This window comes from Balearica regulorum, chromosome 7 (genome assembly GCF_011004875.1).
Source record: "Balearica regulorum gibbericeps isolate bBalReg1 chromosome 7, bBalReg1.pri, whole genome shotgun sequence".
Taxonomy (NCBI): domain Eukaryota; kingdom Metazoa; phylum Chordata; class Aves; order Gruiformes; family Gruidae; genus Balearica; species Balearica regulorum.
In genome coordinates this window covers 39,673,729-39,691,971 of record NC_046190.1, presented here as the reverse complement: position 1 = coordinate 39,691,971, position 18,243 = coordinate 39,673,729, and the positions used below count along the sequence as shown (strand labels likewise).

The 18,243-nt window shown below is 45.6% G+C and overlaps 1 protein-coding gene across 3 annotated transcripts in view; it reads left to right on the top strand.

The window, feature by feature from the left end:
* Positions 1–18,243, top strand: part of PRKG1 (protein kinase cGMP-dependent 1) — a 507,011-nt gene that overhangs the window by 310,225 nt on the left and 178,543 nt on the right. For all 3 annotated transcript variants that reach the window (XM_075759023.1, XM_075759022.1, XM_075759024.1), the window contains exon 4: positions 3,569–3,674. In XM_075759023.1, coding sequence (XP_075615138.1) covers positions 3,569–3,674 — 106 coding nt within the window. The remainder of the gene's footprint in view (positions 1–3,568; positions 3,675–18,243) is intronic.

The window sequence follows — 18,243 nt, the reverse complement described above, 5'->3', positions numbered from 1 at the left end:
TGGGGGGGACCGTCAGGGGAATGTGACTTGTTCTGGGCTCGCTGGGTAAGCCTCAGGATTGCCGGCTGCGGAGATTTGTTTGGCCAGAACAATTTCTAGCGGCGATAAATGGATCTTCATTTCGGGTGAGAGGCCCTAAACTACATTTGCCGTTGAGGGACCGAGTGAGAACGTTCCTAACGTGGCCCAGGCAGCACCGGCTCTTTCGGGGGGCTGGTACCAAATACGACATAGCGCTTCGTAAAGCATCTGGGGATCAGAGCGTCTGGCTCCGTGGTACCTGTGTGGAGCTCAGAGATAGGTACTGTCTTTGCAGCTACACCTGAACCCATCACGGGAAGGAAAATCCACTGGATGCCTTCATCATGCACTATCGGGGAATGATAGAATTGTTTGGGTGGGCAGGGACCTCCCAGCCCATCCAGTCCCACCCCTGCCGTGGGCAGGGACACCCTCCACTAGCCCAGGTTGCCCAAAGCCCCATCCAACCTGGCCTTGAACACTGCCAGGGAGCCAGGGGCAGCCACAGCTTCTCTGGGCACCCTGGGCCAGGGCCTCAGCACCCTCACAGGGAAGGATTTCTGCCTCCCATCCCATCTCCATCTCCCCTCCTGCAGCTTCAGGCCATTCCCCTTGGCCTGTCACTCCCTGCCCTTGTCACCAGCCCCTCTCCAGCTTTCCTGGAGCCCCTTCAGGGGCTGGAAGGGGCTCTAAGGTCTCCCCGCAGCCTTCTCTTCTCCAGGCTGAACAACCCCAACTCTCTCAGCCTGTCTCCATAGCAGAGGTGCTCCAGCCCTCGGATCATCTCCGTGGCCTCCTCTGGACTCTCTCCAACAGCTCCATGTCCTTCTTGTCCTGGGGCCCCCAGAGCTGGATGCAGCACTGCAGGGGGGTCTCACCAGAGCGGAGCAGAGGGGCAGGATCCCCTCCCTCGACCTGCTGGTCACGCTGCTGGTGATGCAGCCCAGGACACGGTTGGCTTTCTGGGCTGCAAGCGCACATTGCTGGGTCGTGTTGAGCTTCTCGTCCCCCAACACCCCAAGTCCTTCTCCTCAGGGCTGCTCTCCATCCGTTCCCTGCCCAGCCTGTAGTTGTGCTTGGGATTGCCCCAACCCACCTGCAGGACCTTGCACTTGGCCTTGTTGAACTTCATGTGGTTCTCACAGTCCCACCTCTCCAGCCTGCCCAGGTCCCTCTGGATGGCACCATGTTCCTGAACAACCAAGTTAGCTGCTTGTCGTGGGGCACCAATTTATGGCAGAGTGACACAAAGCCTGTAAACGTGTCTGACGGGCCAAGGATGAGGACTGCGGTTCGGATGCCGTGCTCTTGAACGCTGTGACGGACTCCCAACAGGAATTTGGTCCCCAACGCTAATTGAACGTGTCCGTTAAGCTGGCCAGGCTTGAGATTGGGATGAAACCTTTTATTTTTCAGAGCTACTTGTTTGCGTAAGATGCTGAATCTGTTAAAATACACTGGGAAGCAGGAGCAGGCAGAATTATTTCTAGGAAGGGTGCCCTGTCTTCCAGAATTACACAAGACAATAGAAAAAAAGGTGGATTTAAGTATCTGTTGTCTTCTGAGTTACTCAGCTAGTGGGGCCGTCTTAACAGCCGTGCCTTTGCTCCAAAGACTGTATGAAAGAAATACAGGTGAAAACTTTCATTTTACTCTAAGGGATGGCTGTACTTTGGAAAAAATACTTTGGATGAATGAATAAGATGTATTCGTGGTACGTGTTCACGGTGGGGCACTGGGATGCTGTTGGATATTTTAGTCCAAACAAACAAAAAAAAATTGTATAAACTCTTACTTCAGTCATTATTTTCACGTTCACTGCATCTTTGTTTAAAAAGACTCCATTATCGATGTTTTTGCCAGTCGTGACCGAGCGAGTTGCCTTTTTGCCTTGCGTGATAATCGTACGTTACACTGCATAGAAACCATCCTGAAACGGCCAGGCAGGCTGAAATCCCCTATATTTTTTTCACCTGGGTAGAAAGCACCTACTTTACAAGATCATCTTTTCCTGCTCTCAGTGAATTTACTAGGATTTTACTCAGATTTGAGTGACTCTACGTCAAGCCTCAGCAGCAGCAGCCGGGGTGGTAGGAGACCATCCTTTTCAGTGAGTCGTCCCCCCCCACCACCCTGTTGAATAATATTAATTTCCTCCTTTAGGATAGAGCCCATCTAAAAATCAGTTAATCCCCTGATTTTGCAGAAGACAATAAAAAAACCCAGAAAAATAAATCCCATTCATATTAATTGTCTCTTCCATTTCGAAGAGAGCGAAAGACTAATTTATTTATTTTTTTTACAGAAATCTCTCATACTAAAGCTCTATAGGTCATTCTTTCCCTTCAGTTTGATTATAAATCTAAAAACGCTCCTCAAAAAGGAATTTCTGTCTTGAAAAGGAGAAGAGGCTTTAAATGATGCGATGCATTCACTTCGTTCTGCAATGCAATTTGAGGAGAGAAATTTGAATTTGCACTTTGAAGGTCCTGCTAATGGGGTTAGGGATAAAAATTCATTAACCGGGGGGGGGTGTGTACTAAAGGACCACCAAAGAAAAGCCAAGTCATTCCTTGGATTTTTATTTGTGAGAATATTTGTAAATATTTTTGCTGAAAGTCTTTTTGCTCATTTCTGTTCCCTGTAGTGAAAGGGGATATGGGGATGGAATTTATTGCAATCACTCTCCGAAAAAAAAAGAAAATAATACAAGTGCAGAGCTCTTTAGAGTAATTTTGTTTAATTAAACTGTTTCTCTAAGGAGAACCTCTATTAGAAACTGTTTGTGTGGAGACATTTATAATAGATGCAAATGTCTCAGCCACATCTAAGGTGGAAATCTGGACCATCTGGGGTTCTGCCCATCCAACTCACTGTTTTCTTTGAGCATCTGTACTTTAATCAGTGGTAATCTGTTACGTTCGGGTTTACATCGGGACTTTGCTTTTGAAATACGTGGTGGGGTATATGATGCGTAATGTCGAAGTTTTGGAATTTATCAGAGACCTGAAAACTAAAATTGGTAAAAAATTATTCAAAATGTCCAGAATTGGTATGTGTTCAGTCGTGATGTGTAACAGGACTCGGGTCTGGGAAAGCTCTCAAGGTCACGGAGAAATTTGTCACGTACTTTGGGAGTAGGATGACCCCTTCATGAATTTTGCTGTCTCTGAAATAGGATAACGAGCTAAAAATTACCCCGGACGACTCGGTGTCGTGGGCGATGATGTGTCCCAGGTTGCGATGAACCCACCCCACCCCCTTGCCTGCTTTCAGCCTGCACCGACTTCTTCCCGTCTCCCAGCTGCTTTGAGGCTACCCTTCCCAAAGCCCGTGCTCCACAGCTAAAACCGGGGATATTTCCGATCGTTTCAGTGCATGCTTAGTCCATTGTCCAGCGGACAAGTTTTCTGGTACTGTTTTGAAGTGTGTGCCCATTTTCATGCTTTCTCATGAATGAATTTGTTTGCCTCTGCAGTTCACAACAGGTTTTTTCAAATTTTGACATTTTGCTAATTACATTTTCCCCTTGTCTTGTTTTTTCCAGCTCTCGTAAATGTGAAACTTTGGGCTATTGATCGGCAATGTTTTCAAACAATAATGATGAGGACAGGCCTCATCAAGCATACTGAGTATATGGAATTTTTAAAAAGGTATGACACTTGTTTACTTTATCAAAAACTACAGTGAAACTGCCGTCCTCATCTTTTGACTTTTTTTTTTGCGAGTGCCGTGTTTGATTTGTTTCCTTCTCCTCTCTTTTATTTTTTATTTTAATTTGCTGTTTAACCATCTGTAAGCCATATCCTCCGGCCGAAAGGAGGGCGAGCCCCAGGAGGAGCCTTGCTGCGGGGTCGTTCCATTCCCGTTGGGAGTTACTCATTGGCAAAGAGTCACGCAGCCGAGGCGTAAGAGGAAAAGCTTCAATGTGATTCATCCGAAGCTGACCTTACAAAAGAAAAGACCCATTTAAAAACAACCAACACCCTCCCTAGGGAAAAATTGGGTTTGTAAACTATTGTAGAAAGAAGCAAATCCATTCCAAGTGTGTTCTTGTGCTTCTAGAGGTAAAATGTGGGTTTCTAGAGAAGCAAAAGCTGTAGGTTGTACTAAAATGTGGGTTAGAGGAGTAACAAGAAAGACCTAAAGCCAAATCTTTTGCTCCTTAAAGTCATCTCAGACTTTCCTTTGGTTCGTGCTGCCATCTCGAACTGGAACAAATGCTCCTTACCAAAGCGATGTCCAGTATCCCAGTAAGTCAAGTGTGCCATAGCAGTGAGGAACGGGCTATGTTTCACGTCAGCAAAATAATCCCAAATAGAAGCTTAATGTCACCAAATTCGAGAGAAAAAAATCGCCCAGGTCCTTGTGATGCTGTAAGTAAATCCCATCTTTACTAAGATGTTACTACACCAGGCTTGTCCCAGACCGAAACGTTCCCCGCTGCATCGTTTCCCCCCAAAGCGACAACCCCTCGCTGTGCAGAAGCCGTGCAAGGGGTAAAATGATGCCCGAGAGACGGTTTCTCTCGATGGTGGATGGGGATGTGATCAAATTCCTTCAGATTTGGGCTCCTTTTCACCTCTCTCCAGGGGGAAGGTGTACTTGATCGCTTTTTTTTTTTATTTTGGATGCAGCTAATTTTCAACATAGAGAGATGTTTTAGCAATTATTGCTTCATTTCCAGAAGTTGCTTCTTTTTTCCAAAGAGAAGTTTTCGTGGAAAAGATCTAGAAGATCTTACAGTTTGCAAACTAATGACTTGAGTAGTGGTACACCCCCTTAAAAAGGATTTTTTGGGTGAAAAATTAATCCCACGCAGCTATTTCAGATGACAGGTAAGAGCTCTCCCTGATGCGGACACGCTAATTTTTACCCTGCCGTGTCACCTGCTCGATCTACTTTTGTTTCTGACCTGCTTTTTTTTATGTGTTTTCAAACCGAAGACTTCTAAAATGGGAAAAACATGCACAGTACGTTCACTTGGACGTTCGGTAATGTGAACTCAAGGAGTAGCCCGTATTCATTCAACTTTAAATTAGTTTTTCTCCAGTTAGTATTGGAGGGAAAAGGGACTTAGAAAAAATGTAATAATAATAGTAGTAACAATAATAATAATAGTAATAATAATAATAGCAGCAGCGGCTATTATTTAACCTGTAATATATTTAATATATAGAAAAATATAAATATACCAATACTACCTAAATCTCTGCGATGATGCTGTCGTGGGGCTGTCCCGGAGGGTGACCACGGTCGCAGATCTCCAGGCGAGGCATTAGGGACGGGTGCGTGGAGCCAGGAAGGTGATCCCGCGGGACCGATTCCCTGGGCACGAGCGTGGCTGTACCGCAGCTTGGCCGGCACCGCGGGTGAGGAGGAATTAATGGAAGCCGGGCACCATTAGCCACTTAGATCTGGGGGCAGAGACCTGCCCAACTCACTACGCTGGTTCTTGGCTGGGTAGATGTCCCACCTCCTGGCCTCTCCTCGTGACCAGGAGTTTCCCCTGTGAGTCTTTCCAGTCATGAAGAAAGCCAATAATAATAAAATAATGAAACAGAAAGAACTTGCCGGGTAGCACGACCTGTGACGAGGACAGGGTGTTTCCCTGGAGAGGACCAGGAGCTCCATGGAGATGTTCTGCTGCTCAGACATGGCATCAAAGCACAGTTAGCGACATCTCGCTTTTCCCGGGCATCTCAGTTTATGGTTATTAACAAGCAAACGCAGGAGAGAAAACAAAACCTGTTGCCGTACTGAAAGGGTTTAAAAAAATCATAAATTCAGACGCTAACAAGCGTTGGCCTTTCTTGTGTGCTGGTGAATGAAACCAGAGAATGAATCTGAGATCAGTTCTGGGGGTTAGAGCCTCTGGCTGTCTTTCAAAGCAGAAACTATGCACACATTAAGCTCTTAAGCTTTGAGCTTTAATAGAGATTTTCTAAAAGATTGTCGAGATTAATTTGGATGCAGGTTCCACAGAGCCTGCCCGGCTTTAATTTTAAAGCAAATAGTGTGAGGAAGAAACCGAGAAGCGTTTTCTCACACTGTGAGCTTCTTGGACACAGCCTATTACAGTGTGTCGAGCCACGTATTAATGCTCATTAGGAAGGCCTGAGGCAAGAAAATATTTTTTTTCTTTAAATCTTACGGTTTGAATTTAGGAAAAGATTTTTTTCCTGCGCAACAATCGTAGCATGGGGCAGATAGCTGGAGGAAGGTCAATACGAAATGGGATCTACCCATCGTGTCTTCCACTTGGGCTCTCTGCATCAATAGCTGTCTCAAGCTCAACCTGAATTCCATTTATTACATTAAATGCTCTCTTTTAAGCATGCTTTCCTTCTAAATCTTTTTAAGGAAAAATAGGTTACATCGTGAAAACAAGGAGTATGTCAGTTGTTGCCCTTATTCTTTGGGGTTTTTTTTTTGCTTTCCTGTATTAATAAGTGAATGAAAATGCTTCCTTTGTTAAGGAATCAAATGGAATAGAAACAGAGGTTTAAATGGTACCTGAGAAGAGTCAATGCGCTTGGACAACATTCTTTTCTGCTGACGTTGGTCTAAAAAAGTTACCCTTTCTAATCGTGTCGTTAGTCACAATAACGTAATGGTCGTTGGCTTTGAGAACATATTTTCACCTATGAACAAAATAGAATAGAAACTAAGCTTTTGAGGTTGAAATAAGACTATTCATATATTCTCATTTATCTTGCTGAAAGTAAGTGCAGTCTGAGCACCGGCATCACCCGGGCTCCTTGTTGTCATTGTACCCCGCACGCAGTGGCATGGTTTTGCTGTGGTTTTCCCCAGGAGGAACGTATTGATGACACGGGTCGGCTACTGTTTTCTTAGTTTCACCCTTTTATGCCCAGAGTGTGTATAGTCCTTTCCTTTCTTCTGAATGCCCTAAGAAAACCGTAGAAAGTGCGTTTCCTGGCTAAGAAATCCAGGTCTACCTTCCTAATGGGTCCTGGGCCAGAAGGCTATCTCCTGGTTTGCTCCAAGGAGCAGTAGTACAGAGTTTTCATGGGCTTGTAAAACTTGAGATAACTCTTCTGACTTCTAGAAATCATCTGCACTATACTGGAGTAAGGAGCGAATGAAAATCCTCTTTTTCACAGTATTTATGAGGAACCGGTCTGTCTATCCCTTTCTGCTGCTTGTAAAGTCAACGGCTGATCCTTGACATGATCCAAAGATGGCCTAATTCCCTAGCAGCACCTGCTTCAAGGAAGGGACAGAAAATCCAGGCTGGTTTTTGATGAAGGACAAATCACAGCAATGATTCCCTTCGAAACACTGATTTTCGGTAGCTCATTACGTGGCTAAATCAATGCTAGATCAAGCGAGTTCCTAGCGCGGTTAACAGTAAAAAGTCAAAATATAATATTGTGCTGTAGGTTTAGTGACTCCTTAGGGTATAGGGGGTTTTAGCTGAACATTTATTTAGTTTTTGCCCAAATTAGTGTTTTCTGTATATCATGGAATGTATTTGCCCTTATACAAAGGGCAGGAAGGAGCGTCATTCTGCAGTACAGCTAAGCAAAAATCACTGTACCTCTCACTGCGGTGTTCCCGGTTACAACGTTGGAATGATTTCCTTCTCAAGCCTGTGCTAAAAATAATTCCATTTAAGCAAGATCAGAATATTTCAGTTCAGGAAACTGCTATTTATAAAATAAATTTGTCCAGGAACTAAAAGATGGGAAAAAGCCTTATGCTGTGGCAAATGTGATGATTTCCTGCTAAAGCATAAAAGTTTAAAGACCAGAATGCCTCGCAAGAGTAAATATTGCATTTTTTTTTTACAAAAATCCTTCCTAAATGTTCCATAAAAAGAGGCCTCATGTTCCAGTCCACCGTGTAAACTCCGATTCATCCAAGACCCTGGAACAGCTCAGGAGAACAAATGACGAATACTCTGTTGCCTCGGAGGCAGGAGCTAGCTTTAGAAGCGGAAACTTAAAGGAAGTGCACACGTAAACACACTATCTTGAACCTTATAAATAAAAACTCCATAGTGCTAATAGAAAGAAAATCAAAGTATTTCGTTAACCCAAGCTTTTAACTTAATGTTAATGCCAAAAACTTTCATCTGGCTGAAGAAATGCCCGCTCTTCAACCTTTACCGTGTTGTCGTAGCCTCTGGCTTGATCTCGAGTCCCGTTGATGTTTTTAGCCGACTCCAGACTGGCTTCAGTGGGAAGCTGCGATCTGGGCAGGCATGGCAGGGCTGAGCTGGTTACGTCTACACAATGGGAGTTCACGCGCTCGCGGCTTGTCTGCGTGCGGAATTAGGCTGGCAAAGGGTTTTTGTGCGTGGCCGCGTATTTAATGGTGGCAACGCGTACAGAAATTGGTCGGTGTTGAGTCGCGTTATGATTTTAGAGGGAAGGTTTCGCATTTCGTGCGAGTTGTTTGTCGGTGAGAGGAAAGCAAATGCAAAAATGTGTGAAGCTTCATTAAATGACTGTGTCTTTGAACGATTGCCTGCGGTTTCGCATGAAATGTTTCCCCAAGTGCATCTTAGGGTGAAATTACACTGGGTAGAAGTGGGAGAGAAATTAAGGGAGCGAGGCAAAAGGAGGAGAGACTTTGGAGAAAGAGAGTTGGAGACTGATGGTGAGTTGGTGAAGTACGTACATTAAGATGGTTTCAGCTGACTGAATCTGCAAAACGAGTTTTGGCTTAAAGAAGACGATTTCTGTGGAGCACTGGAACGTAGGCAAAGCAAAGGGGGTAGCAGGGGAAGAGGAAAAGGGAAATTATTTCTGTAAGGCAAATAAATGCATCTATTCTTAATGCAAAGCTAAATCTAAGAACAGATACACTGGTTCAAACCGGCGTCCTTTTCATCCCAAGATGTCACTCAAGGCCAAAATGGAGAGGACCATCCCCACCAGGATGGGTGTGCACACCAGGACTTTGAAGGCCAAGAGCGTCGTCTTGAAGGGTGTTCACAACCACAAGATCTGCCATAACCCACCTTTAAGATGTCCAAATTTTCAGACAGTCCGAGGGGTGTTTCTAGGGGGAACAAGCTGGACTGTTACGTCATGGTCAGGTTCTATCTGACCTCAGTTAGCTGCTTTTACTTTCCCTGTCGCTGTCCAGACTGACACCACCAGTTCAGACGTGTGATCCATGAACCGCGCTATTGATACGGTGACAGGAAAGCTTATGTCCAGATTATGGTCTGCTGGGTGGAGCCAGGGAGACAGGAGACATCCAGACATGCCTCCCAAGAGCCGTAGGGGAGATGACAAAACTTGAAAATCGGCTCACCTTCCTGTGCCGTGGCCCATACTGACCACGGTAAGCAGCCCAGGAAAGAGTAAAACCCGGGAGAGGTAACAGATACGTAATCTGTCTGCTTTACAGCTGAGCTGGCTTTCTGACTCCTGTCTCTGGAAAGCTCTGAATCATTTCTTTCTTCCGAAGCATGCACACGAGACATTTTTCAGGCCTCTCTTTCCTGTTAGCATAACTCGAGCGAGGCGGATCGTATGCCACCCACAATTTTACTCCAATTTGCAGAGCTGTCAAATAGTATCTTCCTTTCTCTCTGAAGCTGCACGGTTCCTTCTATCGCCTCACGCTGCGTGAAGCCCACAGGTCTGCTTAGAGAGGGAAGATTGAAGGACTGATCTGCATTAGAGCACGTCTATTAGGTGGCAATTTTAGGTGGAAAGCATAAGTGGACGGAGTCTTTCCACATCTTAGGAAGGGCCGGCTTTGAAGAGGGCACCTGGAAACAGTGGGGACTCTTTCACAGCAGATGTCCACCTAGGTCATTCTTGGCTGAGGCCTACAGCCACCTTGAGTCCACAGCAAGGGTTAAAATTACCCTGTTTTTGCAGTTGTGAGGAGGACAGGCAAGAGGGACTATCAGGCAGGCAGAAAATCCACTCAGCTTTGAGCACAGTTAGTGCAGGAAGGTTTCATGGTGTTACAGGACTCCTCGGTGATCCTCAGAATGAAGAATTAATCCAGACTTGTAGGCAGCACATCAAAAGAAAATTTCTCTATGCTGTCCCTTTCGGTTGGTTTGTTGTTTTTTCAGATGAGGTGGAAGCGCAGCTTAGCCGTCGACTCTCTGAAGGTCACGTTAAACTCACCATGCCGTGAGGAGCTACACTGAGTTGTACCTGGAGCTTTAGTGGGGCGGGCTAAGATGACTGGAGAGGGTTTGCAAGACTGAAACTTCAGTCTTCTAAAGTCTGGTTAGATAAATCATGTGTTAAATCTTCTGCATTTTGGTTAGATAAATGATGCCTTTACAGCTAGCGCTAGGGAAAATAGACATTTTAGAAATTCAAAAATAGACACTTCTGCAATTCATGCAAACTGGCGGGAATCTGTGCCCGGGTCAGCAGGGTGCAGCTCGTGGGCAGCCACGGACCCCTGAGCCCCCCCAGGAGATGGGCGGGGAAGAGCGTTAATGAGTTACCGCGGCAGGGAGGAGGGCGGCAGGCTCCGGGATGCAAACCGGAGAGTAAATGAGATGTCAGGAAGCGAACGAGGGGTGGGCTGAGGGTGGCGAGAAGGAAGAGGCTGTTGTATTTCCTTGGGCAGGTGCGGGGAGGGTTCAGGGGTGGCTTTATGGGAGAAGCCGAGCGTAAGGCTGCAGGCGGTGAAGGCACGCGGGGTGCCCACAGGAGCTCTCTGGAGGTCCTTGCGCCTCCCGGGCTCCTGCATAAAGCATGAAGACAAACCTGCGATACAGGTTTTGTGGTATTTCAGTAGCCCCGCGTGGAAAAAAAAAAAAAAAAAACCCAAACAAAAAAAGCCGTGTTTCGGCTTTGGAAATCGCACAAAGTCTTGTCTGTCTGGTCTGTTTGTTTTTTAACCGCGTTGCTTTAAATTCAGTTTGTGCCGGGGACACTTGAGGATATCTCGAAGGAAGTTTCTGTTTGCAGGCGGCTGAGCGTGCGGAGGTGGTTTCACCACGCCGTGGTGCTCAGGCAGGCGCCGAAGCAGAACTGAAATGATGCGCCACGGTATTAAACTGTCAATTTTCTTCTGCCCTTTAACAAGAAAAATAGTCTTGCTCATCTTTCGGTGGAGAGAAGGCCAGGTTAAGATTTTATTTTTTTAAAATACTTTTTGTAATGAGCGATGCCACAGTCGAGACTCCATAATCCCTTGTGAATGCTGTTAATGCGTATGAAGGGGCTGGGGCAGATATTTTTTAAGTAGTAGAGTTTTAATATTGACCAAGCATGTTGTGATTTAAGAAAAGTCTTTATTGGAGGCAATGCATCACAAGGAAAAGGGAGAAGTGAAAAGGAGGCGAAGGGCTCGTGTTCCCGTTGATTCAGAGCATGAGGAAGGGGGTGAAGTAATTGCTGGTTTGTTCACGTGGCGGCATTTCCATCCAGGCAGCTGCAGCAGCCCCAGAAGCGCATTAAGGGGTTGAAGGCAGCAGCCCCTGAAGTGCCTTGCCGATGGCATTGGTTGTATTTGAAATGTGGATTGATACAAATGGGAGTAAGTCTATATCTCGTTTTAATGTCATTGAATCTTTGACTCACAGACCAGTTTGGGTTGGAAGGGACCTCCCAGCCCATCCAGTCCCACCCCTGCCATGGGCAGGGACACCCTCCACCAGCCCAGGTTGCCCAAAGCCCCATCCAACCTGGCCTTGAACACTGCCAGGGAGCCAGGGGCAGCCACAGCTTCTCTGGGCACCCTGGGCCAGGGCCTCAGCACCCTCACAGGGAAGGATTTCTGCCTCCCATCTCATCTCCATCTGCCCTCCCAAGGGGGAGTCTCAGTGGGGCGTGCTGTGATTTCCCTTTTGCCACCGCTGCCGATCTGCAATGTGGTGGTAAATAATTTGCCCGAGGCAGGTGACAGAGAGTGCCTTTGCTCCTAACGTTCATCCGTGGGGCAATTTAGGGCTCTGCAGAAATGATGAATTGATACGTCTGGTGGGAAACAGGCAGTTGCAAGGAGCAGGGAGTGCAGAAATGGGAACCGCGGGCTGTGCGATGGAGGCCGCAGGTGGTAGCGGTAATAAGACGTCTGCGGATGGTGAGGATTTTGAAGCGTTTGACTTTCTTTGCTGTTGTTGCTTTTTTTTTTCATTCAACTCAGAGTTTTCTTGGTGAGGTAAAATCTAATTTGCTGGTAGGATTGCTGCGCTAAAGAGATAACATCTTTACATTTCAAAGGAGAACAAAGCCACGTATGTCCTTTCTCCCCCATCGCGACTGTTATCAGTAAGGAAAAACACCTCCAAAGATGCACTCATGATCTCGGTAGGCACAAGATCTTATTTTTGTTTAAATCGCTGCCTTCCCCTTTTAGGTTATTCTATTGTAGTGGTTCCAAGTCAACGTCGTCCGGGTCAAATCTGTTCCGCAGGCCCACGCGTAGCCCTTTGGGCTCTACAAGCTATTTGCATGGAAAGAAAAGAGAAAGACAATTCCTTCATCGCTAAATGTTAAAAAGTAATAGCATTGAAGCCTTGTAACCATGCACAGGAGGAAGGAAGGAAAGCTCGTGCATAAAGACTCGCTGTTTTGAGGTAAAACACAAGAACAGCAAAAGAATTCAGCTGAGTCAGCAAGCCTACCATCTCAGGTGGGAAAGAGAAGTATTGGTTTTTAAATGAGCAGAAAAACCCAAGTGGTTGAAAACTAAAGAAATGTCATGATTCCGATCAGTCAAAATACCCTTATTCGTTATAATGTCACAAAGCAGATGCTCTCAGGAAGACCAATGGAGTGTCTCATTCTTTAGTCTAAGAAAAAAAAAACAAAAAACAAATTCAAAATACTGTCCAAGAGCAGCTCCAGAATGGTTTGATTGCAGTTTTCCCGGGGGCGAGTGCAAGGATGGGCTGGGCTTCCCTTGTAACACTTGAACGTAACCAGCCCGGGAGCCGTGGGAAGCAGACTGGCCAGGGGTCGGGGGCTGCGGGGAAGGCAGAGACGGCAAAAAGCTGAAGTCAAGCCAGAATAAGGCCATGACTATCCATGAATTACTCCGTTCCGTACGATCTAACTGATCTTGTAACAGAAGAGCTTTTCTCGGTGATGTTTTGTGCGTGGTCTTGCGGGTTAGATGGAGGCTAGAGCTCTAGGGACACGGGCGTTTCTGGAGTGGTTTAGCCCCCTGCTTCAGTATAGCTGCTGATTAATCAAGAAGGCAAGGTGATGTCAGAAATTAAACCTTGGACTTTTTCCCTTGGTTGTTAGCCTTTAAAAATAATGGAGTTTATTCTACTTTTCAATTTCCAAATCCCCCCCTCCCCGTTTGTTTTTTTGGGTTTTTTTTTTAGATTGAGTGCTGTCTTTTTTATTTGTCATCAGTTACCATTTCTTCCCGTGCTGAGAATCGCATTTTACTTTTCAACACCCGTAGAGAGTGATCGCAGGTACAGATCAATCAACAGGACGTAATTACGGGTAAACCAGGTGTCAAGTGTGGCTTTATACTGGTACAAACGGGACCGGAATCTGGTCCTCTGTGGTCGCAGTGGTTCTTCAGAGCCATCGGGGATGGTTACATCGGACATCCTGCCTGTTTGGAGAAAGAAAAGGCATGTCGGTAATTTTGCGTCAGGTCAAACTCAATCCTGGCTCACTGCCTAACTGTTAGTTGCTGTCCTGATTCGGAGGACACCAGCTTTCCGAGCTCCAGTGCAAACCGGGCTGAGAAACGACTTCAACATTTCTGTTTCCTGCAGCAGCAAAGGAACGAAGCTCTTCTCAGCTCGAGGCAGAACATTAGGCATAACTGGAGATTTATGAAGGTGTTTGGGTTTGTTGGAAGTAATTCATCCTTACCAAATTAACATGTTGTATTGTAATATCACGTGCATGTTTGTGGCCGTATATACCAAGAAGATTGTTTTCTGTTGCTTGCTAAAACGTAGTGAAGAGGACTGATTAAGATTTGGGGTTTATACTGCAAATATTACAGTAGGTGAAATTATTAGGTGTTAAAGTTATTTTATTTTCATCTGTGACTTAAAATTTAAGAGTCTGGAAAGGCAGCATGATCTCCGAGTCCAGATCTGCAGCAGGTAGCTACATCCCAGACAGCCTTGGATGGCTTCGTTGAGGTTTTCCTTACAAGAGCTGAGCTGAGCTGAGGAGGCAGCCCAGCAGAAGGGGGCAGGGCTCGTTAGGCTGTTGTCTTGCAGACGCTGTGTGGTGATCATCTCTGGGCCTTTGATCCACCAGCTATGTAAAATGCCCAGGGTAGTCGTTCACGCCCTAGCTGTGGCAGAATAGAGCTGAGCAGTGATGGTTGGTATTACAGCGTTAAAGATGGATGCGTTGTGCTGAATTGCAAAAGATGAGACATTTTTGAGGTTTTTTCAGAGCGTGGATTGTGCTTGGCATTTATTTTTTGTTTCAAGATGAGCGATGATGAGCAGCAGTTGTGACTTGCAGCAGCTGGATTACGTAGAGCGACGTTCTGCAGAGCTATAGAGAGATGGGAATAGGCGGTCTCTGATCTTGTAAAATAGGAGATATTCCTGATGGCACCGTGGGAACTAGAAGATACTCCTGATGCTTCACCAGTTCGGTGGCATGCAGGTGAAGCGGCGTAGGGCAGCAGTTCAGCCCAACCTGAACCACAACCACCCGTGGGCTCCCAGAGAGACTCAGCTGTCCAAAGACGCCAGTTGGGGACAGTCCCAGTTTGGAACCCCATTCCAAAAGGGTGGAGAAGAGAGAGCCAGAGAGAGAGATACAGACAGACAGACATAGAAAGAAGACAAAGCAGCACTGAGATGAAACGAGATATTTAGGAGATACTTAAGTCAACAGGCAGCTGCTGAAGCATACTGGCATTAGTGACTCTCCTTCGGGGTATCTACGGAAGGGTGCTGGTGATGAAGGAGGAACTAGAGAACAGTATAGAGATGTGATAAAAGAAGCAAAAGGATACAAGAAAAAATACAGAACTAATAGTGCTACGGGCCATGCAAGAGGAAAAAACTAATAGTCGTCATAATATTGGTCCCACTCTGGGTTGTAAGGTGTGGAAATGGTAATGCTGTCTAAAGAAAGAAAAATTAATTGGAAATGGTGGAAATTTGCAGTAATGCAGCTGTGCAGTATGTTGATGGTGAAGTTTAACAGCTGGTAGAATTACTTATTTTAAAATCAACAGGTGTAGGTAGCTTGCATCAAAGAATTATTTTAAGAGTTGTCGAGGGTGGGGTTTTGGTCACTGACACTGATTTTGGCGAGTCTTGCACCAGCTCAGAGGTTCCAGAAGTAGAAGACAGAGATTATGTCAGGCTACTATTGATTAAATGGGCTAATACTGATCTTGGACAAAACATATAGCAACTGAAATGGGATTGAGATCATAAAAGAAGATGATAGGATTGTGAGAAACAGTGCACTTGTGGGAAGTAAGCCTTGGGAAATTTTGTTCTGGTCTTTTATTGTGGAAACAAATCTGGATGCTGTGTGGAAGCATTGAAGTTCTGTAATCAGACACCTCTGAGGAGGTTGACCTGAAGCAGCTGAAAGCTACCTTAGAAAAGAATCCCAGAATCCCAGACTGGTTTGGGTGGGCAGGGACCTCCCAGCCCATCCAGTCCCAACCCCCTGCCATGGGCAGGGACACCCTCCACTAGCCCAGGTTGCCCAAAGCCCCATCCAACCTGGCCTTGAACGCTGCCAGGGAGCCAGGGGCAGCCACAGCTTCTCTGGGCACCCTGGGCCAGGGCCTCAGCACCCTCACAGGGAAGGATTTCTGCCTCCCATCTCATCTCCATCTCCCCTCCTAGTCTAGTCTAACCTAGAGAAGACAATGGAGTAACATGGTCACAGTTTATATGAGTCTTTGCAGGGAAAAGTCTTTAATAAAAGGCTCTTAAAAAAAAGGAAGGAACGTGGCCAGAAGTTGAGCTAGGATAGCAATAAGCCTGGTGTTCTGACAAAGGTAATTCTTAACTCTTGAAAGGACATGAAAAAGATTATGATGGCTTGTATCCTTCATTTTAAGATCAAGTTTTAATATTTTTGAAAAAAATTGCATTCTGCTTTAAGCAGTTAGTTCAAAAAGTCCTAAGTCCTGTGTTACACCAGGAATCAGAGTACATGGTTTGTTATCTGACTTCTATAATTTACTAACCTGTTATTTGTAATTGAACTGATACCTATGGAGAATGATTCATGCAAGTTTTGATACTAAAGTTCAGGAGGAATCACAGAAAACTGAGTCCTGCAGCCTTTATCCAGGCGAAATGCAACAGTCTTTACTCCTTCATTTATAAAACAGCGCTGGTACGGTTTACTGGCAACGCAAGAAAATAGCAAAAGGTGTGCTGCTCGCCCGTTTATCTCGCTTTTATGGCCACAGATGTTCCCGGTTTGCCGTGCTGCCTGGGTCAAACCATCGCTCACCCATGGTTTGACCAACGTGGCTGAACTGGGGCAAGTGTCCTGAGCTCCCATCTGAAGAGGTGAAAGCCCTTCAGCTCCTTTTAAGTGATCAGTGTGGGATTATTAATCCGTTAATCGGTGGGTTGGAAATCAAAGGGAAAGCACCAGCACAGCAGACCAAGGAGGTGGGTTTGCATCTGAGTGCTCTCGAGGTCTCAGCAAGGTGGACTCGCCTTGCCGGGTGGAAAGCAAAGGCACCGTGGTATGTTTGAAGATCCAGGTCTGTTTCTTAACCTTCTTTTTTAAGGATAAGTTTCCCATGAGCCATTTAACGCTCTTCTCTCATGGGCCCCGAAGCCGGTTTTGGAGCCCTTGGTTCGTGTGCAGCCATTTGATAGTCGCAGACATTTCAGAGCTCGTCCTCGTGGCTGACATTTCTCACAAAACCACATTTATTCACCTATCCAACACGTTATCGCACCTGACAGCCCCTATTCTTGTGCCTATTTTCATGCTCAAATTACAGATAGATACCTACCAAAGCATCTGACCGTCTCCTGTCCTCAAAGGAATCATTCAGCGGTACACAGGAGCAGGATTTCAATAGTGAAAGGTGTCTGCTTTAAAATATTTTGCTTTTTCACCTGGCAAACTGAGACTGCTCTTCTCAGTGGCAGCCACTCCAAAACTTTTTATATACTGCATTTAGAAATGCAGTTGGAGGCTTCCGAACTTCATTTCCTTTTGCTCTGCTAATAATCAGATATTAAGGTGTATCAGCTCCTATGTGAGAGGAGGGGGGTTTTGTTTGGGGGTTTTGTTTTGTTTTTTTAAATGAATGAGTAAGCTGAGCATTCCTTGACAGGCTGAAATTTAGCTTCTGTATCTTTTTTTTGGCCCCTCTTCTAGGAGATGCCTGAATTTCAGTGTGAGGTGTTTGACTGCTTATGGAAGCCCTCAGCTCCTTGGCTTCCCAGAAGACTTGGGAGTAAACAGCATTTTTACATGCCTTAAATCATCTAACAGATTTTCAAATTCAATTGATTAAAAGCACCTTCACTTGCAAATGAAGCATTTATCAGCATTTGATGATGCTGATAAATATTTTGCTCTCATTTGCCCAAATGAGGCAGCTTTAGAGGTGCATGAACAGTCTACCAACTTGCCCCCTAAACCGTGAGATACTGAAAAGTGGGCTGTAAGCAACACCCTAGATGTTCTTCATTAGTTATTCCGTACGCAGCATGGCTTCCAGAAATCCCTGTCAGGCCATTATTGCTTCTCCTCTTTTGGTCTAAAGTGATGGTTAAATAGGCAGCAGACCAGTCATGGTAAATGAATCCCAGTGTTCTTCACCGACGGTGGTTTATTAACCATGAACGTCCATGGCAGAGAAACGCTCTTGCCAGCGCTGGCATGCGAGCGTTGGGTCTGGCCGGGGTCAGTCGTGCCTTTGGGTTGTGGTTGCGGGAGTTTTTCTCCTTGCCAAACTCTTCGTTGTCTTGAGTTGGTAATTGGAAAACCACCTGAGGTGTCCACTGGAAACAAAACTCGTAGAGAGTTACTCACGGGCTCCAAGGAAACCGTGCCTGTCTGTGTGCAAGTTGAACTGCTTAAAATATGTGCAGTGTTAGGGAGAGAAAATAGTAGAAAAAGTGCCTTTTTTCCCACAGCTGGTGGAAAAGTTTGAGTACAGACTAATTGCTAGAAGGATATCTTAGGCTTCGTGTTTGAAAACTGTGTATCCAAACTGCCTTTTGATCCTAATGAAAAATCTGACTTTGCCTGCAAATACACAATGCCAAGCAAAGCGTTTTGGCAAACCATTTATTTGATGAAAAATGCAGCTTTAGGG